The sequence below is a fragment of the Fusarium falciforme genome, chromosome 3 (assembly GCF_026873545.1).
Source record: "Fusarium falciforme chromosome 3, complete sequence".
Classification (NCBI taxonomy): Eukaryota; Fungi; Ascomycota; class Sordariomycetes; order Hypocreales; family Nectriaceae; genus Fusarium; species Fusarium falciforme.
In genome coordinates, this window is record NC_070546.1 from 4,046,514 (window position 1) to 4,071,950 (window position 25,437).

Genomic DNA, 25,437 nt, shown 5'->3' on the forward strand with positions numbered 1-25,437 from the left:
AGGCGGCACAGATTGCTACACATGATTGATCTACTCTAGCTCAATGTATGAACCCAAGTGATCTCCTCTGGCACTTTGACTACCCAAGCTGGAGATGCATTGAGCGCCGTGGTACCAATGAGGATATCAAACTCGGTGTTCGCATCTATGACCCATGTTCTCTTCTTTGGATCATACACTCCTAGACTATACGCATCGAGCTGGAGAGTAACAATTGCTTGCTCCCCAGGCACCAAGGCTGGTGATTTGCCAAATGCGCACACTTGCTTCTTGGGTCTTCGCAACCGCCCCATCGCCCTTGGAGCGCCCCAAGCAATGACGGTCTCTCGGCCAGGAAGATGGCTTCCGCCAGTGTTGCGCACGTGGATAGAAAGAGTCAATACAGAGTCTTTTGAGAGAACGGGAGAACTGATCTCGCCTGGCTTGATCTCAAAAGTGCTGTACGATAGACCAAAACCAAGAGGGAACTTGGGCTGCGTGTCTGTCAAGTCCCACCATCTATACCCGACGAAAATGCCTTCAGAGTACTCGGACACGCCTTGCTCCCCTGGGAAGGACGAGAAGGCGGGGCAATCCTCGATTCTCTTGGGAAACGTCATTGGAAGACGTCCAGAGGGGTTAGACTTGCCGACGATGACCGAAGCGGCAGCGTTGCCCAGCTCCTGGCCTTGGTACCAAGTGTATAGCACAGCTTGGACCTTGTTGATCCACGGATCCATCTGCACGGGCGTTCCCGCCTGGACAACGACAATGGTGCGTTTACACGCTGCGGAGACCTCTTCAATCAACCTGACCTGCTCTCCAGGTAGCTCAAATGAAGGAATGTTTTGCCCTTCCGTCTCCCACTCCTTATCTCGGCCGACGACGATGATCGTAGCGTCCGCGTCCTCGGCCAGTGTGGCGGCTTGTTTGACATGATCGACGAAATCTTGCTCTTGGTAGCCAATCCTCGCTCCCTGGAATTTGTCTTCCATCGGATCCATCTCAGCAAGTATGGCTTCGTCCAGCTGTCTATCGTGAGATCGATAATCAACGCGGATCTTGTAATCCTTCCCAGCTTCGAGATCTAGGGAAATGATGGTTTCTTCACTGCCATAAGTGAAGAATAAAGAACCCTTCTCGTCGAAAGCACCAGATTGGGATGCAACTTCAACCCCGTCAAGAAAGAGTTTCGAGGGTCCAATGCTGGCAAGAGATAGTTGGTGTTGACCAGAAGTCAGGGGTTGAAGGACTGCGCGAATGCGGAAGGAAAAGTCCGTCTCGCGGTTGATTTCAGGAGGCATCACACCGTAGGCTATAAAATAGAGATCGTCGCTGGTTCAAGTCAGACCGAGTTTGTCTTGGTTATATCAGGTCAACTCACATGTGGGTTGTTGCAGCGACCTGAGCATTGAGATTGTGGCCGATGAACCAGTCAACAGCAGCACCTGGCTTGCCTGTGTCGGGGTTTCGGACGAGTCCAGGTGGCATCGTCGCCAGGTATCGATTCGCTTTTGCTCCAGACGCATAAGCAATATTGGTTGAAGTGCCGGCAAATTCCCTCTCAACCGACTCAAAGACAGATGTCCAGTATGGCGCTCTGATGTAGGAACTGCCTCCGCCGCCAGCGACGACCTTCTTGGCATTTGGACCGAGGATGGCGATTTTCTTAATATTCTCTGAAGGCTGAAGAGGAAGTGTGTTGGCTTCGTTCTTGAGCATGACGATACCTGCGCAAGCTGCTCGAAGCAGCAAGCTGTTGACGCCTGGATCGTTTTTGCAGAATTCAGGGCTGTCTCGTGCATCCTGGAAACGCCCCGTCTTCTGCAAAAGGTTGATCAAGCGCGAGACTGAGGCGTCGACGCACTTCAAGTCAACCAGTCCTTCCTTGACGGGGCCTTCCAGAGCCCCTTTAGACCTTTTCAATGGTGGACCGGGCACTTCAAGATCCAAGCCCGCATTGATAGACTCAACCGAGGTGTTGGTTCCGCCCCAGTCACTCATAAACAGTCCCTCCCATCCCCACTCCTTTCGGGCAATGTCCGTAAGGATCTCCTTGTGAGAATCCATATGGTGCCCGTTTACCATGTTGTAGGATGTCATCATGCACCACGGGTCTGCTTCCCGAACAACCATCTGAAAGGGTAGCAGATAGACCTCGCGGAGAGCACGCTGGGAGATGATGGCATCGTACTTGAAGCGGAGAGTTTCCTGGTCGTTGGCTTTTGACAAGAATCAGTCCTTGTAAGCCTTTGCTAGCGCCTCGATTACGCTTACCGACAAAATGTTTTGGTGTTGCAGCTATTCCTCGAGACTGTACACCGCGTACATGAGCAGATGCAAGTTTCCCTGTCAGGTAAGGATCTTCGCTGAAGGACTCAAAGTTGCGCCCTCCAAGGGGGTGACGATGGATACACATGGTTGGTGCTAGAATAGCAGAGGCCGACTTGGTTTTGCACTGAAGCCCTAGTCAATATTGGTTCGGTAAAGACACTGTCCGCAGCATCATACCTCCTCTGCAAGAGCTTCACCTATCTCATACACGAGATCTACGTCCCACGTGGCACCCAAGCTGACACCACTTGGGAAGAATGCCGCAGGCACACTCTCCCCAAAGATTTCACCTCGGGCACCGGATGGGCCATCTGAAAGCTGGAATAATCATATCAATGATAGAACAAAGGCAGCTTCAGTCCGACGGAAGTGGTACCTTCATGTTTGGAATACCCAAGCGAGGAATGGCTGTGGTCCTCCATGTTGAGGCGCCCGCTATGAGACTGAGTTTCTCGTCAAAGGTCAGCTGAGAGATCAGCGCCTCGATGCCCTTGTCGTCTAACACCATTATCATGCCGGTATCGAACGGCTTGGAATGTGCGCAGTGATTAATTTAAGAAACAAGTCTCGATCGCTGGGAGCTGGTGGCTAAGTACCGGCCTGGCCGACCTTGTTACGCTTGACGTGCGTACAGTACGTTGGTCTCGTAGGGCTTTCCGGGGAGCGGGGTTTGGTAGCAGACTCACGGAGTGGAATCTAGATTCCGTGATAAGAGAAAGATGATGAACCTGGGGTTGGAACTAGTGGCGGAATGTGTATTCCGCTTGTGATTGGCAATGGCCTTCTCCACGTATCCAATCACTATAATGCTCATAAGCCTCGAAAGCTAAGGCTTTCATTTCGTGCGTCACCATCAGCACCTCGACGAAACCAAGAGCCTCACGCAGAATCATGATGCCGAGGGGCCTTTTGGATCATTCAGCAACCTGCAATGACCATGGCGACTCAAAGACCCAGCCCCAGTTGTATCAATTACACGGCATTGATATTCCTTCCACACAGGACGCCATAGTCACGACTGAGGTAGGCCCGTCGCTTGCTTTGCGGCTCCAGCGTATTCCAGTTCGAGATCCAGAGATAGGAGAAGCCGTTGTCAAAATGCTATGCACCGGGATTTGTCGGAGTGTGAGTTGAAACAGCAGTTGCGGAATTTTCACATGTACTTATTTACATAACTAAAGGATATATACTTCTCAGTCGGGCCAGAACCTGGGTTCTCCCAGTATAATCACATTGCAGGGCACGAGGGCATTGGCCGTGTCGTCCAATCTCATGATCCTGCTGTCTTGGGACGTCTTGTCGCGATCCGATTCCTTGCATCAGCTTGCGACTCATGCGGATATTGCCTCCGCGGTCTTCAGACATCATGTCCTCGGCAGCTAAACACTACCAAGGACATCAGCGGTACATTTCAGATGTTTGCCACGTTACCAGTGTCATGCCTTTTGCCATTGTCTGAGGAGATACTCGACAATGACGCCCAAATCAAGTGTTGTGCCGCGCTCTGCTCTGGGTCTGCCGCTTTCAGGGCGCTCCGAGATGCTCAAACCCAACCAGGCGATGTTTTGCTTGTCGTTGGCGTTGCTGGTGGAATCGGTCATCTTGTGGGCACAATGGCCAAGCATACATTGGGCCTAAGAGTCATCGGAGTCGACAAGCAGTCCAAGATCGAGTCTTTGACAGCTGAGCAAGCGGGGAGGATAGCTCATGTGCTCATTCCTGCTCCAGAGCAAGATGTCGATGGTCAAGCAGGGTCCTGCTGCTTCAAGGCAGCGCTGCTTGAAGCTTGTACGAGTCTCAGAGGAGGCATTGGAGTATTACGAGGCGCCGAGACGGTCATTGTGGCGGCAAGTGAGATGGGAGCTTTTCGCCATCTGGAGGACTATGTCTGTGATGGAGGTCAGGTCATTTGCCTAGGGTAAGTTGATGTCGATTCCTAACTCTGGACAAAGGAGAGGCCCACACGTTGAAATATTTCGGCTTACCAAGAGTTGTTTAGTGTTCCGCGCGGCGAAAATACTCTCGCCATTCCTCTACCGGCTCTCGTTGAGCGGAGCTTACGAATCTCGGGAAGCCTGATGGGTGGGCGTCAGGAAGCTCTCGAAGTGATGGAGCTCATCAAATCGGGCCGAGTCGAGCCCCTGCTAACTGATATTAGTCTCAGCGATGTACCCGAGTACATGGATAGACTCCAGCATGGTACGGCCGTTGGCAAAATTGTTGTGCGAATATCACGATGAAGGAGGATTTAGTAGTCGTCGTTCTGTAGCCTTGATTTCAACTAGATGGAAAATCACCCGGCAATGAAGATCCAAACCAATTCAGATCAAACTGTTCCCACGACGTATTACTTCCCGGCTGAAATGGCAGTGACTCTGTCGTCGCTGAAAACTCTCCCATACTTGGGTCACCCCCTATTGTCGACATCCACGATGGCCAACTCATTTCGTCGATTGATGGGTCAGGCCACATCCCATTGGCAGGCTGTATCAAATGACTTACTTCAGAAGTGGGATTTAAACCGTCATCATGGTGACCTGTTAAAGCATCAGAAGTGGTTGCCTCCCCTTGCTGGTCTGCTGTGTCTTGTATCATCTTTAAAATGGTGCAGTGGAATTTACCAGGGGGCGTCCAAGCAGTCGAAAGCTCTTTCAATGTTTGGATGCAGGATTTTATGTTTGCATCATCGGCCTGATTAAGCCGACCCCTGCATTGATTTTGAGGATTGAGCAGAGCCAACGCCGCCGAGAGGTTTGCATAAGTTGCCGTGATCGGGCTTCTCCGAAAGCTACCAAAGACTTGGCGATATTGGTCGCCTAGAGACGATATGTTTCGTGCAGCCTCAAGATAGATTCCGGTGGCCTTTTGCACCAGAGGATCAGCGGCTGAGTTTGCAAGTCCTTGACTCTGGATGTATGGCCGTGCGAGAAGGATAATAGCTGTGTGATAGACCATACAGAGAGTGTACGCTTGAGGGAACTGATTAGGTGTTCCACTTTGAACGGGTTTGAGTTCTGTGGGCAGGCCATATAACCAGCTCTTCAACCAAAGCAGGCATGAGTCGAAGAAATCCCTTCGCTGGTCACCAAGAGATAGCTTCTTTGGAGCATACCTGCGAGCTGTTAGGCGAGAATCGGTCAAATCGTACGTGTGGCTTACAGGTTTATAAGAATCTTTTCCAAAATGTGACACAATTTGATGAAGCCTGTATGGAGCGAGACCAGGAGTTCCGGTCTCACAGAATACAATACATGTCGGCGATCGTACTGCTGCGAGTGGGCTGGTACCACTGGCATACCGACGGCCCCCTGGAAATCCTGTGGATAATTGTCAGTATTGCGATAGAGCGGGAGTTGGCAAGTCTCACGAGCATGCTACAGACACGTCCTGTGTAGCCCGCTGCTAGCTTATCGACGCAGTATAACGACCAGTAGATTTGCCTCCGAAGCTCTGCCTCCTCTATCGTCATGCGGCCTGAAGCAACCAACGAGCTTGAGTCAAGATTCAGTCCCATGTCCAAAACAAGTCGGTTTGCCATGCCTGAGTGTAGCCAGCCTGCGGCATCTTGTCCAAAGGCCTATGAATGTCAGAAAAGATTATTGCCTGCATAAAAATTATCAACTAACATGGTAAACGGTGCCCAATACGGCTAGTGACTGAATGGTTGTGATGCTCGGTCGCTTTAGATCGAAATAGAGAAGAACTTCGGCCGTCTCAAGGAAGAGACGTCCAGCCGTATTGGGATCGTTCGGGTCAGAACGAACCTCGATTCGGTCAGAGAAGCGGGAACCACTGGCCAATATGCAGTTCAATAGCAAGGGAGTAAAATATCGCCCATTGTTGTCCCTGCTATCGCGAAAAAGAGCCTCGTCAACGACTTGTAACCATGGCTGTTCCCAGGTGAAATATTGCTCGAGGAGGTGAGTTTCAAGTTCTTTATCGATTCCATTTTGATCACCTAGAGCTTGGGCGTAGAGGTCTGCAGTTGGCGAGGAGTACTCTTTCGGAGAGTCACCTGGCTCTGTGGAACAGCATTAGCGGTGCCATCAAGCGCTTAGATAGGAAAAAGATAAGAAGCTAACCATTGCACGTCTTGAAATCAAGTCGGCCGCTGGCCGGGCCAAAGTAGCGTGCCTGTCCATCCTGATCAAAGTTTTGCGACTCATCAAGAGAAAGAGTGCCCTCGAAGGCATCACAGAGTTGGTCAAAGGCGGCAGTTGAGCCGCCAGCAGCTAAAGACGTGGTTGTAGCCGGCACAGTATGCTGCTGCATCAACTGGGCCGCAGAAGCGTCGACATCGATAGAATGTAAATACAGGATCTTTTCCAGGAGGCTAATGCGAGCCTGCAAGAGTCGCACGTATGACTTGGGGGCGGTTCCCCGGACCGTCATCTTCGGTGGTGTAGACACATGTTAACTGGCGACCAATGCATCGGGAGCATGCTGGCTTTGCACCGTCACACTAGAATTCGGTTAGATTAGCATCTTACAGACAAGTCCAGCCCACCTTTGCACGGCGCCGGCGACACTCCTGACAGGCCTTGGGAGCATACTTGCTCCGTACCCCCACCTTGCCGGGAGCGGTTAATGGATTCCGCCGCGTGCTGGATGGCGCAGCGGCTGTCGAGCTCCCTCTTTGGGTAGTAGGAGCCGGATCAGCCATCTTGAGACAAGGAGTGTTGTAAGATGCACGCCAGAACGAAGCTGGACTCCCGGTCGAGTCTCCGGATGATGATGCTTTACGTGCGGGGAGTGGACCCGCTTTTGCGGAATCCACATTCCGGAAGACCCACACCGGATCAGGTGACGATACGGCGTGAAGATCGGACGGATACAGAACCGTCGAAAGATTCCTAGAAAGAGCGGCCGAGTAAATGGCAAGATGGAGCATAAACAGGAATCCAATAAACTCGAGTTTTACTCAGCAAGCTTTGTAAGTCGCGGAATTTGTCTTCCGAATGTCGATACCTCTGGTATAAAAGTTCGAAGTTCAACTAGGTACCTGCATGAGATCTGCTTTGCATTTTTCACCCAACTCGTCCACATACAAACTTTGCAGCTGAATACCTTGACAACAAACCACCATGGCCGATCTCCAGTATTACAGCTATCCTGGAGTGGGCACCAGCAACAGAGAACGATATTCATACAGCCAGGCTGTTAGAGTTGGAGACACTATCCAGTGCTCTGGGCAGGGTAAGTTGGTTGTCCTCCAATGAGCCCTCTTCGCAACACTTCGCCATAGGCCTGGGGCTAAGCTTTACCAGGAGGATGGGATCCTGAGGGGAAAGCTGACCGGATTCCTACCGAGATCAAAGAGCAGATCGACCAAGCATTCAAGAACGTGGAGCACAACCTGAAGCATGCTGGTGGAAAAGGATGGTCCCAAGTCTTTCGAGTGAACTCTTATCATGTACCGATTAATGACGAAGCTGTTGCGGCAATGTCTAGAAACTTTAAGAGGTGGATGCCGGATCATCAGCCTATCTGGACCTGCATAGGAGTTTCTAGGCTGGGGGAAGACGATATGCGAGTGGAAATTGAAGTCGTGGCACATGATCCGGATGGTGCAAAGAACGCCAGGGCTTAGCAGTCATTGGGTGGAAGGAGGAGCAAGCTTGTAGCTGAGGCAGTAATTCGCCATTGGCCGTCTCATTTACTTGCACAATCATGTTTGTGGTGGCAATGGAGTATATGCTGAGTGAGACCACCCCACTGCACCGTCAAGTTCCTTTGCATTAGGCTATTGAAGATCATGACACTTCTCAACGCGACAGAGTATCAGCAACCATGTCAAACGCACATCATAACACAGTAACGACATTAAAATACAATGCTGTAAGACACCATAGTTTCTTTGCACGAGCTTTCCGCATCGGCCATAATACCCCACGTAACAAAGGGTGTTTCGGCTTTTTTCCCCCCTTCTCTTCTTCTTCTTCTCCTTAGAGTATATGGAGTCAAACTTCGGAATGTACATTCCGCCTGGAGCCTAGAAATATTCCAAAAGAAAGGCTTTTCATTCTTCTCCTTACAAATTTCTCTCTATTAGCTTTCCCATTATTAATGAAAAACCGGCTCATCATTTCTAAGCAAATCCGGGTCTCATTGCAGGTCTGCTTTCAAACCCTTCTTGGCTTTGCGTCTTGGTTCGGGCTCGGGACAAGCTGATGACGGCTTTAAACCAACGGTGCACCACTTTGTCGTATGCACCATCATCTATCTACTGAGCGATTCTTCCTGGCGCCTCGATTGTGCCCCCCACCTTTCTACGAACTTCGAATCGAAACGTCCCCTCGACCATTGCCAGTCGTGCGAACCTACACTGTCGAAATCCTGAGATCAACACCCCAATGGCTACTGCGTTTCGTGACACGCCTATCTGGGTCTCTCTGCGCTGGGCTTTGGGTGCTTCGCGTCTACGATACCCTGAGGAGGAAGACGGTGCCATCGGTCGCATCCAAGCTGCCGTCGAGAAATGGGAACACCATTCGGTGGATGCGAGCACAGACGTGGAACAAGAAGAGACTTCCCAGAATGCGGGCGAGAAGTCTTGTGAATCCAGTAACGACCATGGGGCTTCCGTGAGAGAGCCGGGCTGTTCGACGTCACATCCTCTCATCATCGTTGACTGGTACGACGAAAAGGACCCAGCGAACCCCGTCAACTGGACCGGCCGTAAAAAATCCGTCGTCTATCTTATCGTCAAATTTACCGCGTGCGTTGTCTACATGGCCTCGGCAATCTACACGCCATCGCAGCCGCTAGTACAAGAGGTCTTTGGTGTGTCTGTTATTGTCGCAAGCCAAGGTCTCGGTCTCTTCATTGTCGGATATGGTGTGGGGCCTCTGATCTGGTCCCCGTTATCAGAAATGCCAGCTGTTGGACGCAACCTGCCGTACCTTGTACCGCTCTTGACCTTTGTCATTCTCTCGGTACCGACTGCCCTTGCGAATAGCATCGGATCGCTTCTGGTACTGCGCTTTCTGCAGGGATTCTTCGGTTCGCCAGTATTGTCTACGGGTGGAGCTTCCCTGAGCGATATTGTCGATGCCTACAAGAGGCCGTATTCTCTGTATACATGGGCGATATTCTCCTTTGCCGGACCTTCGATCGGAAACGTCATGGCAGGCTTTACCGTGCCAAAGCTTGGATGGCGATGGAGTCTTTGGGAGATTCTCATCACTACCAGTCCCGCCTTGATTCTGCAGGTAAATATATCCCCGCTGCCACTTACAAGTAGAGTATCTGTGAAACTAACAAAGCTATAGCTTTTCCTCCCCGAGACGTCGCCCAACACCATCCTCTACTATCGGGCTAAACGAATTCGTAAAATCACCGGAAAGAACTATTACGTGGCCAGATCCGAGATTACAACTGCTCCTATGACTGTCCTGGACCGCTTCTACGGAACCCTCGTCATTCCCTGGAAGATCAATCTGCTCGACCCGTCAATCCTCTTCACCAGCATCTACTCGGGCCTTATCTACGCAATATTCTACTCCTTCTTCGAGTTTTTTCCACTCGTGTACGGGAACATATACGGCATGAGCCAGGGTCAGATCGGCCTTGTTCTACTCTGCAACATCGTTGCAGTCACTGTCGCCGCGCTCCCTTACTTTGCCTACATTCATTTCGTTGTAAATACTTTGGCCCGAAGAGGAAGTCCACTGACGCCGGAGCAGCGGTTGGCACCGGCCCTCGTTGGATCGGTTCTGGTTCCCATCGGGATATTCCTGTTCGGATGGACGTCTCGTGATTCCATTCACTGGATTGTACCAACGATCGGCGTTTGCTTTACGGTCGGTGGCTTTGCCGTCCTTCTGCAGACCATCTTTGTTTACATTGGTTTGGCCTATCCGCAGTATTCGGCGTCGCTGTTCTGCGGTAACGGCTTCGTCAAGCAAATGGTGGCTTTTGCAGGAGTGCTCTGGAGCCATCCTCTCTACGATGCGATAGGCATCTCCAAAGCGATGTCGCTTCTTGGAGCATTGTGTGTTTTGTGCGTTTCGGGCATATTTGTTTTATATTACTGGGGTGACAAGCTTAGACGTCGCAGTAGGTTTGCCAGCTAGGGTAGTAACGTAACGCGACTGGTCCCACGGCCTTGACTGATGAGAATGCATCAAGGCAAAAGAAGCTTCCGTCAGTTCAGTCTACGGAGGCTTCACTGCCACGTTTAGAAAGAAATAGAGCAAAATGAAATTCGATGTTGGCCCTTGCCGATGCGTCGAGGCTGACTACTCATGTGGCTTTGGGGGAAACGTGGGAACAAGAGTGAGAATAACCCAATAAATAACAGTCGGGTGCTGGTACAGGAGACTATTGATAAGACGGAGCACACTTGGCGGCAACAATGTGTAGATAGATGGCTCAGCTGTATGAGCATGCTCAACTTGGATCATGCCAAGGCCCGACAATCAAGTTGTAAAGATAACCATGATCCGCTCTAATAGCCAAAATAACGCTTGTTCATCCATGTAAGCAAGGGGTGGAATCTGCATTCCGGTCTATCTGATATAGAACCAGTTCAAGTAGATGTGTGGATTCCGTCTCTGGGGAACCAGGGGGCTTGATAGCAAGTGGAGGGAGTCTCGTGCGCTCCCTGGGATGTGGGAATTTCCCCAGAAAGTGAACCACACTACCAGAGTAGCGCCCAGGTACCTGAGTCTCGTGTGTGACAGCTACTCCAATCTGTTCATATGCTCTTACAACTAGGCTCTGGTCTAATCTTGACTGAGCTTTGGGCTGTGGGCTGCTATGCTACTTCATTGCTATCACTCTGGCTAATATTCTAGTCGTTATTGTCGTGAACTGCATCGGCAGTTATGCTTCTTTCGCAACAGCAAGTAGCCTAGTCCCAACAAGCCGAGGAGAATAGGTGCATGGGCTAGTTTGCTAAGATGCCGCCACCTTCAAAACGGGCTGGACCAAGGGCTTGGAAGAGATTAGCTTCGACCGGAATATAAATTCCTCCATCGACTGCCATCCCCCGTGCACAACATAATCTCCTCCCCCAGATTCCACTCCGCGCAGATCACAAGGAAACGCGGAGCGATAATGCGGTCAGAACTGTTGTAGGAATCTGGACAGAACAAGTAACGCCACGTCCATCAGCCATCATCAACTTTCCAGAACACCTTATATATCCCGCAGGCTTCCCATCACAGCATCGACGAAATAATCAATCCATCCTTGAGTTACCACACTTTCCTACCTATATTTGCAGCACTAGTCACCATGGACAAGGAGAACGTCATTGAAATGGAAGCCATTGAGGACCCCAAGCCGGGATCCTTTCAAGTCGTTAGCACCGGCCAGCAGTCGTCTTGGGCGGCACAGTTCGCGTACTTGAAGAAGTGCCGCCAGTCTGTTTTTGCAGGTGGGTTTGTTCACGCGCTCTTTGTTTGTGCCGGTGTTGACATGCCTCACAGCCACCGCTTGTTCGTCCGCTGCCGTCCTCGTCGGATTCGACCTTACCCTCATTGGTTCCATCATCGCCAACAAGCAATACGTCAAGTCCTTTGGGGTTTACGATTCCAATGCCGAGACCTGGACGCTGCCTGCGAGCCAGCAGCTTGTCTGGACCATCGTCCAGTTCGGGGCAGCCTTTCTCGGGGCCTTTGCAGCAGGCCTGGGAAATGACAAGTTTGGCCGCCAGATTCTCTTCTATATGTTCATCGCGTGAGTACTCCACCAGTCAGCTACACTCATGGACAAGTACACCAACTAATCCGCAACAGTTTTACCACTATCGGCACCACTATCGAACTGGTATCACCTAACTGGAAGGTCTGGGTTGTTGCCAAGTTGTTCATGGGATGGGCCATGGGCTCCATGTGGGCCTGTACGCCAACCTATGTTTCCGAACTTGTTCCTCAGCAACTCCGAGGCTTTATGCTTGCTCTGTTCCAGTTCTGGATCATGCTGGGTTCCTTCCTCGCAAGCTGTGTCTTGGAGGGAACTAGCAGGATCGACAACGCATGGTCCTGGAAGGCCGCGGTTGTTTCGCAGTACGGGATGGGACTTGTCTGCTTAGTCTCCTTCGTTAGCCTTGTGCCGGAATCGCCATACTATCTTATTAGAAATGGCAAGATCGACAAAGCTAAAGATGCTCTCTTGAAGCTTCGGAAGGGTGAGCCCGACTACGACGTGGATATGGATATCGAGTCCATAACGCAGACCATGGCACATGAGAAAGAAGCCTCTCAGTCTTCGGCTTCCTACTTGGACTGCTTTCGCGGCAGCGATCTACGTCGTACGCTGTTAGCATGCTTACCGCTCGTCATGCAGCAAGTCGCCGGCTATCAACTTTGCGGCGGCTACCTTGCCTATTTTCTGACCCTCTCTGGCCTCAACAGTCCTTTCGTCATTACCGTCGTCTCATTTTTTCTCGGTATGATTGCAGTTCTTGTCGCATTTGCCTTGATCGAAAAGGTCGGGCGACGAACGCAGTTCCTGGGTGGTGCTTTGGGGATGCTTCCATGCCTGGCAGTCATCGCCATCTTGGGTTTCGTGGGTGTGGGAACTACCGCAAATGGCAACAGTCTGGCAGCATTCTCTATCATTTGGAACGTCCTCTACTTCTTATCTCTTGGAGCTGTGGGATGGACAATTACAGGAGAGATGTCTTCTCTGCGCCTACGCGCCAAGACAACGTCCATTGCCGCTGGAGTCAACTCGTTGCTCAGCCTGGCGTCTTCTGTTGGCATTCCCTATCTGCTGAACGCCGAAGAACTCAACCTTGGCCCGAAGGCGGCACTCTGCTTCTTGGTTCCCAGCACGTTCCTGTCGTTGCTTGCTTACTTTGTGGTTCCCGAGACCAAGGGCAAGTCTTTTGACGACCTGAACCGCCTGTTTGAGGCCAAAACCCCTGCCAGAGAGTTTGTTTGAACAATATCCATGCTTTCGCAGATTGTAGCAGGTCTGGTTGATGAAACATGATAATACATGGCTGATATATGCATCCAAAGTTGAAGACTTGTCCTGTGGCAAGGAGAAGAAGCACGTGCGTCCTTCCTGGGACCGCAAAGACTATTGACCAAAAACAAATTGCCTCCTCATCCGACCAAGCTTGTAGTTCAACTATCAAAATCATTTTATTGGATACCGCTACCGAATGTGAGGTACCTTGGTGCAATTCAGGGGAACATTGTGATGGCTTTCAATGTTACTGATTTAGTCAAGACCGAAGCAGTTCAAATCCAACGTTCATTGCTTTTCCTTCGAGACTCTGCCCCTGAAACCCCATCCGATTTGCTTTGCTTGCTTGATCGGCACGCCGAGATCGTCCGCCCAAGCCCATACAAGGCCAGGGTTCTTCAAGAATCCACGTCCGGCGGCGATGAGATCTAATGGCACGTCATCTGCTTTTATGGGAAACCATAATTGTGGTATAACTGCTATGTATGAACTTCTGTGTAGAAAGACTATTGAAATCTCTAGTTAGGTCTGTTTATATAGATCATCCTCGGACGACGCAAACCCCTAAAGCGTCTTGGTAGGGAATACGCATCACGTAAAACTTGATTTATAAGCTACATCCAGTGGGTCGATCTGAAGTAGATTTGAAAGCACTGATGGTATGCACAAGGGGGAATTATGCGGTGGTGGACTTGGGGATCGGTGAGGAAGAGAATCCTTCAATAGGGCCGATTTGTTAGTCATGGGGGCCAGGTTGTCTCCAGGCGATTATGAAGACTGTTGCTAGGCCTAACGCTACATGATTCATGTAAACCATGAAGAAACATGTGGCAAGATTCACACTCTACATGTGCGTTTCTTTATTTCTCGCTCTTCACCTAGAGGATCCAGGCCGATGAGAGTCGTAACTACGGCGCACCCCTTGAGGGTGAGACATACCGTCTGGACGTATGGTGAGACAACCAATGGCATGGTGACCAACTGCCCTGATCTTCTTGGTGTACGAAAGCACGGTAAGCACTTTAAATACGAAAGTGAATCTTTCGTATTGGGATTGAGGATTAAGGTCAATCATGACAAAATCTAGACTGCTGGCAGCCTACTAATCCATCAGGCGCAGTTTATACCCGTAAATCGCTGACAGGGACCAAATGGTGTGGCTAATGACTTGGGAAACATTTTTTGAGCCCTACCTCTGTACGATATCTAGATCATTATGATTCAGTGTCAAGTGCGTGATGTCATTGGTGCTACTGGGTCTAATTATCTCAACGCCATTCTAAGACAATGTTTCATAAGCTTATGGTGCCTAGAACAATGGCAAGGCGGCCGGTGTGGTTGAAACTGTTAGATGCCATGCACGAGTCCATTGCTTGTAAGAGTCTGGAATCAAGCCAGCAAGAGGGGAGTACAGACCCCGTAGCCTTTAATTTCAGTTCAGCTTCTCTGCGTAGTGGCTTCCGTTACAAGCCGGCGGTCAATATGATATCTGCTTCAATGGCAAGCTTCGGGGCGAGGTCATCGGACTTGGGCACCCATCCAAGTTCCTCGGCCAAATCTAACTTGGTCCTTGCACTATTAGGAATTTGCATTAGTATGTTTACTTGCTTTACTTAGACTTTGTTATAGAGATTACTCTTAACTTAATGTTGTGAGTGGAATTATTAATCTGCCTCCATTTTAATCAGGTGGACGCGGAATATATATTCCTCGCCCATTAGTAATTGCATCCATCATGTGGGCACCCGCTACATCCGCATCCTATATTGCCATGTTATCAACACCTCTCGTTCTACTGAGCAGCAACGCTTGTCTCAAAAACCATTCCTTTCATTTATCCGAGTGAACACACAAGTCACGCGAACTACAGTCTCACCATCATCATGACATCCGTCAAAGTCGCCATCGTCGGCGCCACTGGAGAAACGGGAGCTTCAATCGTGGACGGGCTACTTGGGTCGCCGGCAACCAAATTTGTGCGCAAATACCCCTAATAACTCATATTTACACAAGATCGGACGGCTTGCTAAATACAAGTCGCACAGGAAGCGACTGCCCTAGCTCGGCCTGAGTCTCTTGAGAAGCCAGCTGATACGGAGCTCAAGAAGCGTGGAGTCAAGGTGGTCCCGGCCGACCTGAAGGGTCCTCAAGATACACTCGTTAGCCTTCTTTCTGGTATCGATGTGTTGATCTCGGCGATATTTTTTGGTAGTCTCGCGGATGAGATCCCTCTTGCCGATGCTGCGAAACGTGCGGGTGTCAAGCGGTTTGTTCAGTCTGCTTTCATGGTCGTCATTCCTCCAAGGGGAGTTGTTGATTTTCGCGAGAAGGTAAGTATGAATTATAAACGGGAATTCTCAGTGGTACTCTGTTTGCTAACACGGCTTACAGAAGGAAGACATTCTCAACTACATTCAGAAGCTTCGTCTCCCGTACACGTATATCGATGCCGGCTGGTGGTACCAGCTTACCTTGCCTCGACTCCCATCTGGTCGCCTGGACTACGCTCTACCCGTGTACAGTTCAGAGCCGCGGCTCGGCGTGGATGGGAATGTTCCGAGTGCACTTGCCGATATCAGGGACGTCGGCAGATACGTTGCCCGGGTCATCGCAGATCCACGCACGTTGAACAAGAGGGTTCATGTCTACAATGAAGTCCTTACCAGAAATCAGGTTTATGATCTAGTGGAGAGGCTGAGTGGCGAAAAGCTGGAGCGTAAATACGTTTGTCTCCCCATTCCTCCTCGTGATTGCCCGCTCTTCCTAGTCAGAAATGACAGGAAAGAAAATTGTTTCAAGGCTAACACGCCAGCTCCTAGATCACCGAGGAAGAGATTACATCTCGCATCCACGAAGCTCGATCTGATCTTGAAGCTAATCCGGCGAGCCTGGACGCTTTCAGCCATCTCTCTACCAACCAGCTTCTACTTTCTTGGGCCATCCGTGGAGACAACACACCCGAATATGCCAAATACTTGGGGTACCTTGACGGCAAGGAATTGTACCCGGATTTTGAATTTACCAGGTTTGAGGATTACGTCAAGGCAGCACTTGAGGGGACGGCCAAAGTGGTTTACCAAGGGGGGGAGTAAAGAGAAGTTAGGAGATACCATATCCACTTACAAATAGAGTGACTTGTGTGTCTGTGCGTGAGGCCGGATCATTCTGTGTTATCAACTGCTGATTTAGTGTGGAAGAATGAGTTCATGATTGCTGTTCTACATCTAGCAAGAAGACTACAGTGATGGAAAGGCCAACTCATGAATGGGACTGGTTAAAACATAACATAACATCATACACAAAATAGCGACAAAAACTTCTCGGTGCATTCTCCCACTAAACAACCCAAGCCAGGAAGCAAGCCAGTACAGATGCTATAGAAAATCGCGAACTCCTTCAAGTAATCATGCCCCTCTGCGCCCAGCAGCCCAATACTCCAGCAGGCTGCAAGTCCAGAGAAAGACTGGGAATGATCGATGGACTTCTTCGTCGGCAACACTGGCCTCGACATGGTGGGTCACCACCCTCACCATGCGAACAGCAATCCACCCTCCAAGGCCAGTCCCATGAAGCATTTTAGAATCAAGGCCATATGGCTAAACGTCAGTAGATGCCGCCCAAGAAGTCTCAGTTGGGGGACGCCCCAGAGCCAAACTCCAAACCTAAGCGCCAGACGCCGCGTGATCCAGATCACTACCTGAAGCACTTCTCTGCCAATGATGGCCAGAATCGTTCGCTCACTCGGGCGTGCAAGCTGGCTGTAGAGAAGTCGGATTTCGACCTTGCTCCTCCTATTGCGCAATTAACTGGTGCTCTCCTGGGTGTCCCCGACAAGGATGAGCAGCACCTACCTGATGTCAGGCATAGGTGTGCGGAAGCTCCCCCTGGCCAAGAACCTCTTTTCTTTTGTGTTGGTGGATACTCGCCTTCAGTGTGGGAATTCTAGTCACATTAAGAAATAATAGCCTTATCAGAAACCAGAGCAAAAGACACTGGGATTGGATCTATCAGTGCGAGCTTGGCTTGGCAGATAATAATCCTTGCCTACTACCACTGCCGCGAACGGAGCTCCAAGGTCAGAAGCATCGTCATAAAGGCGCGGCTAGAAATCAACAGGCCGCCATGAGCCAGGAATTGCTGGGTTGTGCGTGTCCGATATGAGTGAGTACCCACAACGCGACAGACGCGCCGCCCAAGAAGATGCCGATCGACGGTGACATTGGGAAGATGGTTGTAGTGGTCTCCTTGTTGAGCCATCCTGCTCTCAGCATTTAAGCGGCGTAACTTGGCGGTCGCAGTTTCGGGCCTGGTAGAGCTAATACCAGTCAGCACATTCAGCCTTCAGTTGGTGACCGCCGCCCAAGATACCCATGATTTTGGTAGGTAGATGCCCAGGAGAAGATGGAATAAAGTGCAGCCAACCGGGCAAATGGGAGTGTGCAAGAGAATTATTGTTCGCCTTGATTGGTGAAGGCGGTGATGCTCAGCCACTCAGCAGCGCCCACGCGGATAGGCAGAAGTGCAAATCTCACCTGCATAGACGGAAATACAAGTACATAAGTAGGAGTACGTGTCCCGTCTCAACTAGAGGGGGAAATGCCTGACTATACGCGACCATGCCTGCTACACGAACTTACTATCTTGGCGATGAAGAGTTTGATGGCTGGGCAGGCCCAGTCCGAGTCACCTACAACAGCTACATGAGACAGAATCTCGAAGGGGGCGCGAATCCTGTGCTAAAGCGAGCACTCGAAGACATTTCTGTTCAAGCGGCTCTTGAGCGTGCTTTTTCTACTGTGCATATTCGGTAAGACAGACCTTTCTCAGGCGGCTTCCTCTGACACGCACAGCTCGAGCGTTCACGTCACGACGATAGATGAGTTTGGTCAGAGATTTAACGACGACCCTCATATCACCATCGAGTGCAGCGGAATCACTGGGCACGTGTACTGCACTGGCTTTGCCTACACTGAGCTGCCTCCGTACTGGTACAGCGACATGGAGTTTTCTCACGTCAAGTGGGAGGATCGTACGCCTTCTACCCAAGCCTCGTACTATGATTCTCCAGTCGCAGAACAAACACCTGCTGCTAGCGTCTACTACACGGGCCATGAGCCTAACCCGCCTTCTCCTCCGTTCCCGCAGTGGGTTGCGAGACCAGCCTATGTTGCGGCTCCGGGAGTTGAATATCAGTGGTGGGACGGGACAAGATTTACCCATCACATGGCGTGAGTATCGCTTCCGATTATGTGATCGAGAACCTATCTAACAGAATTTAGTTCCCCAGGTGAGACTGGCAGGTCTCCCGGCTACTAAAACGGTATGCATGGACTACGAAGAACTTTCAGCAGGGATAATGACTTGGCTTGATGGAATGAGGTCATTCAAGGTATTGAGTTCTAGTTGTGAATCTTGGCATGCAGCCCAGGGAGAATCTCCAAATCCTTCTTGCTGTGCTCATACTTTCCATCGGTGATCTTGGCACCGCTGGTTGGACGCTGCTGCTGCGTTTGGCGGACCTTGACCCATTGCTCTGTTGTCAGATGCTGGCCTAGTTCCGTAAACACATTGGATGTCAAACCAAGTCGGTTGAGAAGGGGGCTGTTGTCAATGGGGTCCAGAACGACATTGTTGTTGGGTCTATGATTAGTCAGTATCGTGCAAAATAGAAGTCTGCTGAAGACGGAAAAACACGGCATGACTCACCTGGCAAAGTACAACACACCCAATCGGTCAATGTGTGCCTGATCCGCTGGAGGCGCATGCACCCGATGAATACTCGACTTGATAAGCCCACCCGTCAAAGCCGTCAAAGCATCACAAGTATTAATAGTAATAGTCCCATCCTGCGGCTTGACCCATTTCCACTGGCCCTCTGAGTTGAGAATCTGCAGGGCGGCAACAGGCTGACGGAAGAGCAGCGTCAACGTGCCAAGGTCTGTGTGTCCAGGGACGTACAGAGCGCCAAGCTTCTGGTTCTCCTCTTGGCCTCGGGCGGCATAGTGCATGTAGCGGAGGTGATCTTCGCCTTTGACGTCGTATTGGTGGGCGCGGACGAGTTGGTCTTCGTCGGGGAGTTCGAGGAGGATTGCGAAGAGGCGGAGGAGTTTGACTACGACTTCATCGTGGCATTTCTAGAAATGTTAGAGGCAAGAATAGTCATGCGTGTGGTTTGACTTGCACGACTGAAGGCTTCAATCTCCTTGATGTTGGCACCGAGAACAGGTGGCTGGTGGCGCTCATGGAAGCCGTCAAACTTGGGAATGTTGTACACCTGAATATTATCCTTGACGCCATTTCCGATACTGTATAATTCATAATTAGCGAAAGAAAAGGAACAAAAGCAGTTCTGCTCACATTCGGTTCCCAGCCGGTCTGTATCCGTTGTACTCTCCCTTGACCAGATCACTCTCGTTGTGATACTTGAGCTTCTCCTCCAGAGGTAGAGCATAGAATTCTCGGCCCAGAGCGAATTGACGGTTGACTTCTTCTTGGCTGATGTTGAAATTTTTGACGTAGAAGAAGCCTGGACAATAATTAGGCGTTGCATTGGAAGCTCGTGTTGTGATTACCCACCAATGTTGCGGACGGCGTGGTCGAGTTGCTTGACGAGCTCTTGCTTGCCGCCAGGTTGGTCAAAGAGGCTCAAGTCAAGAGTGGCCAACTCTGCCCAATCCACTAGTCGCCCATTAGTGATGTTTCAGGACGTTGGTTGTGGGAGACTTGCAGTTCTCCTTGGTCACTGGGACTTGCTCATATCGGTCAATCAATCTTCCTGGCATTTTGAACTGCGTAGTAGTTACCACTTGCGGGGTTAACACAGGGATCAGATAACAACATAAAGGCGATCAAGCAGATAATAAAGAAACCCCGGCCGAGCACGCCATATATACCCACTCCCGCGTTGTGCGGAAGCACTATCCCGATCCCCGGAGTTATCGGCCCTGGCCCGACAAACAACGGCAATTAATTCCGTCTTTGACCAATGAAATTAAGTGTTTTGATATCATGTTCGCGTTAAATGATACCGATTGATGGTGGTTCTGTAGTAGATCTAAGCACGTAATGCATGCGACCAGCACATCATGCGGGAACCGACAACTACTGCAGGACCGAGTGGGATATAGGATGTAGTTTGGGGTAACTTCCCTGTAGATCCCTCGTTTATTTCCATTAAAGACGTTTTATAGTCCTATCGTGACAGTTTGACGACATGACGTCTTATGAGGAGGATGAGGCGCCATCCAAGTCTTGGCCGCTTTCAGTATTTGCGATGTCGGACCTCTGATAGATATCCTAGTGCGTTTCATTAGTTCTGGAGCCTCGGCTCGCGAGAGTCATGTAAGAACTGCTTATTATTCTCGGGTCTGCCACCTGCTCTTATCTACAAAGGGTTATTCGAACGACCTATGTTCACTCGAGTGAAGAGTTAAACGCCTGTTGGGCAGTCACTTGGTTCACGATGACAACCACCGACATCAAAAAGAAGAGGCTATCATTGCTTGGACTCTTGAAGGAAATATTTAACTGGTATCCTTCCGAATATTCCTCGGAGGAGCGAAAGTATGCATAGCCAAATACTGCCCTGGACATGGCTGACTGGTTCTAGATTACTCTTTAAGCTTGATGTTTCAATTTTGGTCTTTGCATGTCTATGCTGTAAGCCACTCAGCTATTATACTCAGGGTTTCCAAAACTAACGAATGCCAAGTCTTTGTCAAATTTCTAGGTCGGTATTACTTCACTTATTAAGTATCAAACCTGACACAAGCAGACCAAACCAACATTAGCAATGCATACGTCAGTGGACTCAAGGAGGACTTTGGCCTCTACGGAAACGAGCTCAACTACTTCAACGTCTGCTACTATACGGCTTATGTCGTTTTTCAAGTTCCAGGCATGCTGTTGATGTCTCGACCGGCTTTGTAAGAATGGTTCTCTTGGCACTCGTTCTGATACTAACTCTTGGGCAGAGCAAGATGGCTTCTCCCGACTCTAGAGGTTCTCTGGGGAATTGTCACCTTCGCTCAGAGCCGAGTTACCAATGTGCACCAACTTTATGCTGCACGTTTCCTCGTCGGTATGCTCGAGGCTCCTGTATTTGCAGGCACGCATTTCATACTGGGTAAGCCATCACCATCCCGTCTTCTACTGAGTGCTAAGTGTGGATAGGCTCCTGGTATAGTGGCCCTGAACTCTTCAAGCGCGCCGGAACATGGTTCATCTGCAACCCCCTCGGATCAATGGTGAGCGGCTACCTTCAAGCCGCTGCTTATACCAACCTATCTGGTGTTGGTGGTATGCCTGGATGGAAATGGCTCTTTATCATCGATGGCATCTTTACTATTCCCGTGGCGTTTCTCGGCTTCATCATTTTCCCTGGGGTACCTGACTCCCCGAGACCCTTCTTCCTGACTGAAAATGATATTTCATTGGCCAAGCAGCGTCTGGAAAGGTACCGTATCCGACGTCCTGGAAAGATTGGAAAAGATGTGTTTAAGCGCACTATTAAGAGATGGCATATTTGGGTTTTTGTATTCTGCTATATGTGAGTTTCAGATGTCCAACTGGGATGATGCCGACTGACGATTCTAGTTGCATGATCATCTCCTCTTATCCTTCTTCGTATATGAATCTCTGGCTCAAAGATGAAGGGTATTCGGTTGGAAAGATAAATACGCTGCCAACTGTCACCTCTGCCATCACCATGGTCGCTTCGTGGCTTGGCACAACCTTGGCGTCTATTTATCCGTCGTGGATCATCTACACCATCGTTGAGGGTTCTTGTATGTTTGCAACAATCTGCATGATTGTGTGGAACATTCCCAAAGGGCTAAAGTAAGTCAATGACACTATTAATGAGGGCAAAGCTGACCAAAGTGCTAGATTCTTTGCGTGGTACCTGTTTGGTGTCTCGGGCTGTGCAAGTCCGATTTTGTATTCAACGGTCAACACCATTGTCAAGGATGACTCCGAGGAGCGAGCCCTTATCATGGTAGGCATAGATTCGCCCCCTTTTATCACTGTAACTAGCTAACATATTGAAGGGATCGATGATGACATTCGGCTATTCTTTCTACATTTGGGTTCCTCTCCTGCTGTTTCCCACAGCTGGGCCCAATGGAGCGCCCAGATGGCGCAAGGGTTGGCCCGTTACGCTGGTTTTCTTCTTCTTGCTGTGGTCAGGGTTCATCACGGCAATTGTGCTGTACAAGAAAAGGTGAGAGATTGATGTCAAGGTGGTGTCAATATCTAACTTGTGACTAGTAGTAAGAAGAGAGCGGAAACTCCTGCTGATGACGAGAGTGCAACCGAAGATAGTCTAGTTGATGGAGAGTCTATCACTGTCCAACGAAGATCAGACTCTAAATAGGAGAGGGCAAACAATCGGGATGTCAAAATGTGCAAGGATAGGAAGCATACACGCCATGTGGTGGATTCTAGACATGTCCTTTGGTGCTGAGGCTATCTCTCTGAAGATGGCCGTGCCCAGGACATTGGGATTAAATTTGTTTAGAATATTAACTACAGAATGGAAGAAAACCACACACCCTAGCATCAGGGTACAGCTAGATATGCTAGCTCTTACAGGCACTGGGAGTACCAGTCGTTGGACTTGACACACTTGCCCTGGGCGCAAGTAGTAGCGCCAGTGTATCCCTGTCCGCCACACTGACCATACAGAGCAACAGTGCCAGCGGTCTTGGGCTGCTCCGTGGCGGGCTTGGAAGCCTGAGTCGCGGCCGGCTTGGGCTCTTGAGCCTTGGAGGCTGCAGCAGTGGACTTGTTATCGACAGCAGCGGCGGAGCTTCCGGCAGTGTCGATCTTGCCGGCGCCGGCATTCTGGGGCACAGAGGACTTGGCCTTGCTAGCGGAAACAGCGGGTGCAATGTTCAGGCTGGAGTACTCGGAGAAGAAGGAGGTGTCCTTGTAGTCAAAGCCACCTTGAGAGTTCTGAAGGAGGTTGGTCTGGCAGGCTCGGCCAAGGGCAAGCTGGCACTCCGTGTTGGAGCTGGGGGCAGTGAAGAGACGGCCCTTGTAGTCAGAAACCATCTTCTTTACGTTGATGAAGACGTTGCCCTCAAAGATACCGCGGGCGGTGGCTTCACCTCCCTCGATGGCGTGGCCGTTGTTGTCCTCCCAGACGTTGTTGACGGCGTGGAGAAGAGTCTTGCCGCTGAGGGCAGGGCTGCGGCCAGCGGTGCGCTTGATATAGTTGTTCTGCATGGTGATCTGGTCGTCCTTGCCAACCATCTCAAAGGTCCAGTAGTGGTAGCCGTCGCCTCCAGTGGAGTAGGGGGACTGGCCGTCGATGAAGTTGTTGGAGAGCGTGATACGCTTGCTGGGGTTGAAGCCGAAGACGTAGTGCTGGCGACCGGGGCGTGCAGTCTATCACTGTTAGAAGGTGTTTGAAGTGAGGGAAACGGATGGGTTACCGTGACGTGATCAACCCAGACTTGATCGGCGCCATCGAACGAGATAGCATCACCACCCCAGACGTACTTGGGGTTGAGATCGGTAACGTGGATGTTCTGGATGATGATGTTCTTAACACCACCACGCATTCTCAAACCCTTGCCCTTGATGCCGGCCTTGTCACCAACACCAAGAATGGTCTTGTCGGAGGCAACATCAATAGGAGTCCTAGCAGCCTTGTACCACGTCTCTCGCGAAGCAGGCTTTCCACCACAGTCGTTCTGGATAATCTTCTGGAACTTGTCACCGGTGCCCCAGCTGGCGCAGACATTTCCAGACTCGGTGCCCTCAGAGGTGGTGTAATCAAACTCCTTGGAGAGCACAATGACGCGAGGCTGCTTGTCGGTGAGCAGCTTGGTCAACTCCTGGATGGTCTGCGGGTGATCGGGAGTCGCCTTGCCACCGCCCGTCACGCCCTTGGCGAAACCTTCAGCCTTGCCGACGACGCTCTGAGAGGCGCCTAGCTGCGCCAGACCAGCTAGAGCAACTAGGAGAGTGGAGACAGACTTCATGATAAGTGTTGGTTTAAACGAAAGTAGGTGTTGTTGATAGGTTTAAAAAAAAACGAGCGAATGACGGGCAAGAAACAATTGTAGAATATACAAGATGAAACTCAAAAAAGAATGAATAATAACCAGATGAATATTAAAAAAAAACTTGCCAAGCTCGACGGGGATGGACAATTTAAGTAATGGTTCAGCACGAGAGACGTGATTGGTGGAAGTTGTCGATGCTTTCTTTACCTGAGGCTGTGTGCTCAACCGATGTGTTTCAGGGGCCTTGGTTCGGAACCACGGCATTCTAGATTTTTTTTTTTTGGGTGATGCTAAGCCTTGTTCGGTAGGGCTCGTTTCATCCCAGACCCTTGAATTTGGGAAATTCTACGCGCTGTCAGGGTTAGGACAGCGAGAAATGGGGAACGGAATACGAGCTCTTTACAGGGTGTGTTGTATGCCTTCATTAGAGGTTCGTCCAGTTTTTAAGCTTTAGAATAAGGCTGATTCCTTAGCTCACTTAAAACATGGTTCATCAGATGCATGACATTACTTGGTTTGACTACTCTGATCTGTGCAGCGTTGTGTTGCTTGTCTGGTTGTGGTTTAGAATCATACCGAGGCATTGGACAAATACCCACACTCGCTTCAGGGGCCACCCGTCCCTCGGTAGCGTTCATAAGGTGCCACACGTGCTTGGTATCCTCCGGGCACCGATATTCTTATCGGATGGCTTAGCGCGCTTATCGTTATCGAATCGTTATCGACATCCTGGCCATCACACCTTGAGAGAATCAGAGACTGACATCCCAGCCGTCACACCCTACCTGACCCGGAGAATTCTAATCCGCGACGGAATATTTGTAGAAAATCATACGTATGGAAAGTCTTGGCTGTATGAGAGGTGAAGATGTTTGACTATAAAACCGAAGCCAAGTAGCCGTCTTGCTTCGGTTTCTAATCAAGTCGGCAGTCAATTTCAGCTTGGTATCACAACCACATCCATGTTTATCATGCATTTCGCTCCCTTTCTCGTTTTCCTTGGAGGCATATCCTCCTCCCTATGCCAGGTCGTTGGAACTCCTTATGGCTTTGCCAAGGGCGTCACTGGCGGTGGAAATGCTACTCCTCAGAAGCCCAAGGACATTGCCCAGTATGTTCTCCAGACTGCGAATAACATCACTTACTAACTACGGCAGACTCAAGTCATGACTGGCAGACAACACTCCGC

The 25,437-nt window shown here is 50.3% G+C and overlaps 12 protein-coding genes across 12 annotated transcripts; 8 read left to right on the forward strand and 4 right to left on the reverse strand.

Annotated features, from left to right (window-relative positions):
• Nucleotides 1-35: 35 nt before the first annotated feature.
• NCS54_00449600 (Beta-glucosidase) lies at nt 36-2,821 on the reverse strand (the record flags this gene model as incomplete). Its single annotated transcript, XM_053150028.1, has 5 exons — nt 36-1,314; nt 1,364-2,201; nt 2,257-2,437; nt 2,491-2,631; nt 2,690-2,821. The coding sequence occupies 5 exons, from the start codon at nt 2,819-2,821 to the stop codon at nt 36-38; spliced, it is 2,571 nt and encodes an 856-aa protein (XP_053006003.1).
• Nucleotides 2,822-3,204: 383 nt separating this feature from the next.
• On the forward strand, nt 3,205-4,553 carry NCS54_00449700 (Hypothetical protein; the record flags this gene model as incomplete). The annotated part of the gene is made up of 3 exons (XM_053150029.1): nt 3,205-3,438; nt 3,495-4,231; nt 4,478-4,553. 3 exons carry the CDS (start codon nt 3,205-3,207, stop codon nt 4,551-4,553), a joined length of 1,047 nt encoding a protein of 348 aa, XP_053006004.1.
• Nucleotides 4,554-5,468: 915 nt separating this feature from the next.
• On the reverse strand, nt 5,469-6,705 carry NCS54_00449800 (Hypothetical protein; the record flags this gene model as incomplete). Its single annotated transcript, XM_053150030.1, has 4 exons — nt 5,469-5,630; nt 5,681-5,890; nt 5,940-6,334; nt 6,396-6,705. The coding sequence occupies 4 exons, from the start codon at nt 6,703-6,705 to the stop codon at nt 5,469-5,471; spliced, it is 1,077 nt and encodes a 358-aa protein (XP_053006005.1).
• A 692-nt stretch (nt 6,706-7,397) lies between these two features.
• On the forward strand, nt 7,398-7,903 carry NCS54_00449900 (Endoribonuclease L-PSP/chorismate mutase-like protein; the record flags this gene model as incomplete). Its single annotated transcript, XM_053150031.1, has 2 exons — nt 7,398-7,509; nt 7,581-7,903. 2 exons carry the CDS (start codon nt 7,398-7,400, stop codon nt 7,901-7,903), a joined length of 435 nt encoding a protein of 144 aa, XP_053006006.1.
• Nucleotides 7,904-8,666: 763 nt separating this feature from the next.
• Nucleotides 8,667-10,388, forward strand: NCS54_00450000 (MFS domain-containing protein; the record flags this gene model as incomplete). Its single annotated transcript, XM_053150032.1, has 2 exons — nt 8,667-9,524; nt 9,585-10,388. 2 exons carry the CDS (start codon nt 8,667-8,669, stop codon nt 10,386-10,388), a joined length of 1,662 nt encoding a protein of 553 aa, XP_053006007.1.
• A 1,165-nt stretch (nt 10,389-11,553) lies between these two features.
• NCS54_00450100 (High-affinity glucose transporter HXT2) lies at nt 11,554-13,206 on the forward strand (the record flags this gene model as incomplete). The annotated part of the gene is made up of 3 exons (XM_053150033.1): nt 11,554-11,695; nt 11,748-11,997; nt 12,057-13,206. The coding sequence occupies 3 exons, from the start codon at nt 11,554-11,556 to the stop codon at nt 13,204-13,206; spliced, it is 1,542 nt and encodes a 513-aa protein (XP_053006008.1).
• Nucleotides 13,207-15,119: 1,913 nt separating this feature from the next.
• On the forward strand, nt 15,120-16,328 carry NCS54_00450200 (NmrA domain-containing protein; the record flags this gene model as incomplete). Its single annotated transcript, XM_053150034.1, has 4 exons — nt 15,120-15,212; nt 15,282-15,566; nt 15,628-15,960; nt 16,056-16,328. The coding sequence occupies 4 exons, from the start codon at nt 15,120-15,122 to the stop codon at nt 16,326-16,328; spliced, it is 984 nt and encodes a 327-aa protein (XP_053006009.1).
• A 1,524-nt stretch (nt 16,329-17,852) lies between these two features.
• Nucleotides 17,853-18,552, forward strand: NCS54_00450300 (Hypothetical protein; the record flags this gene model as incomplete). The annotated part of the gene is made up of 3 exons (XM_053150035.1): nt 17,853-18,043; nt 18,087-18,464; nt 18,516-18,552. The coding sequence occupies 3 exons, from the start codon at nt 17,853-17,855 to the stop codon at nt 18,550-18,552; spliced, it is 606 nt and encodes a 201-aa protein (XP_053006010.1).
• Nucleotides 18,553-18,635: 83 nt separating this feature from the next.
• NCS54_00450400 (Hypothetical protein) lies at nt 18,636-20,018 on the reverse strand (the record flags this gene model as incomplete). The annotated part of the gene is made up of 6 exons (XM_053150036.1): nt 18,636-18,876; nt 18,943-19,370; nt 19,418-19,541; nt 19,594-19,762; nt 19,813-19,914; nt 19,964-20,018. The coding sequence occupies 6 exons, from the start codon at nt 20,016-20,018 to the stop codon at nt 18,636-18,638; spliced, it is 1,119 nt and encodes a 372-aa protein (XP_053006011.1).
• Nucleotides 20,019-20,698: 680 nt separating this feature from the next.
• NCS54_00450500 (Hypothetical protein) lies at nt 20,699-22,609 on the forward strand (the record flags this gene model as incomplete). The annotated part of the gene is made up of 10 exons (XM_053150037.1): nt 20,699-20,799; nt 20,846-20,895; nt 20,948-20,965; nt 21,011-21,161; nt 21,210-21,361; nt 21,409-21,784; nt 21,832-22,074; nt 22,123-22,231; nt 22,284-22,456; nt 22,504-22,609. 10 exons carry the CDS (start codon nt 20,699-20,701, stop codon nt 22,607-22,609), a joined length of 1,479 nt encoding a protein of 492 aa, XP_053006012.1.
• A 212-nt stretch (nt 22,610-22,821) lies between these two features.
• On the reverse strand, nt 22,822-24,224 carry NCS54_00450600 (Putative pectin lyase C; the record flags this gene model as incomplete). The annotated part of the gene is made up of 2 exons (XM_053150038.1): nt 22,822-23,625; nt 23,673-24,224. 2 exons carry the CDS (start codon nt 24,222-24,224, stop codon nt 22,822-22,824), a joined length of 1,356 nt encoding a protein of 451 aa, XP_053006013.1.
• Nucleotides 24,225-25,219: 995 nt separating this feature from the next.
• On the forward strand, nt 25,220-25,418 carry NCS54_00450700 (Amb-all domain-containing protein; the record flags this gene model as incomplete). The annotated part of the gene is made up of 2 exons (XM_053150039.1): nt 25,220-25,359; nt 25,406-25,418. The coding sequence occupies 2 exons, from the start codon at nt 25,220-25,222 to the stop codon at nt 25,416-25,418; spliced, it is 153 nt and encodes a 50-aa protein (XP_053006014.1).
• Nucleotides 25,419-25,437: the final 19 nt, after the last annotated feature.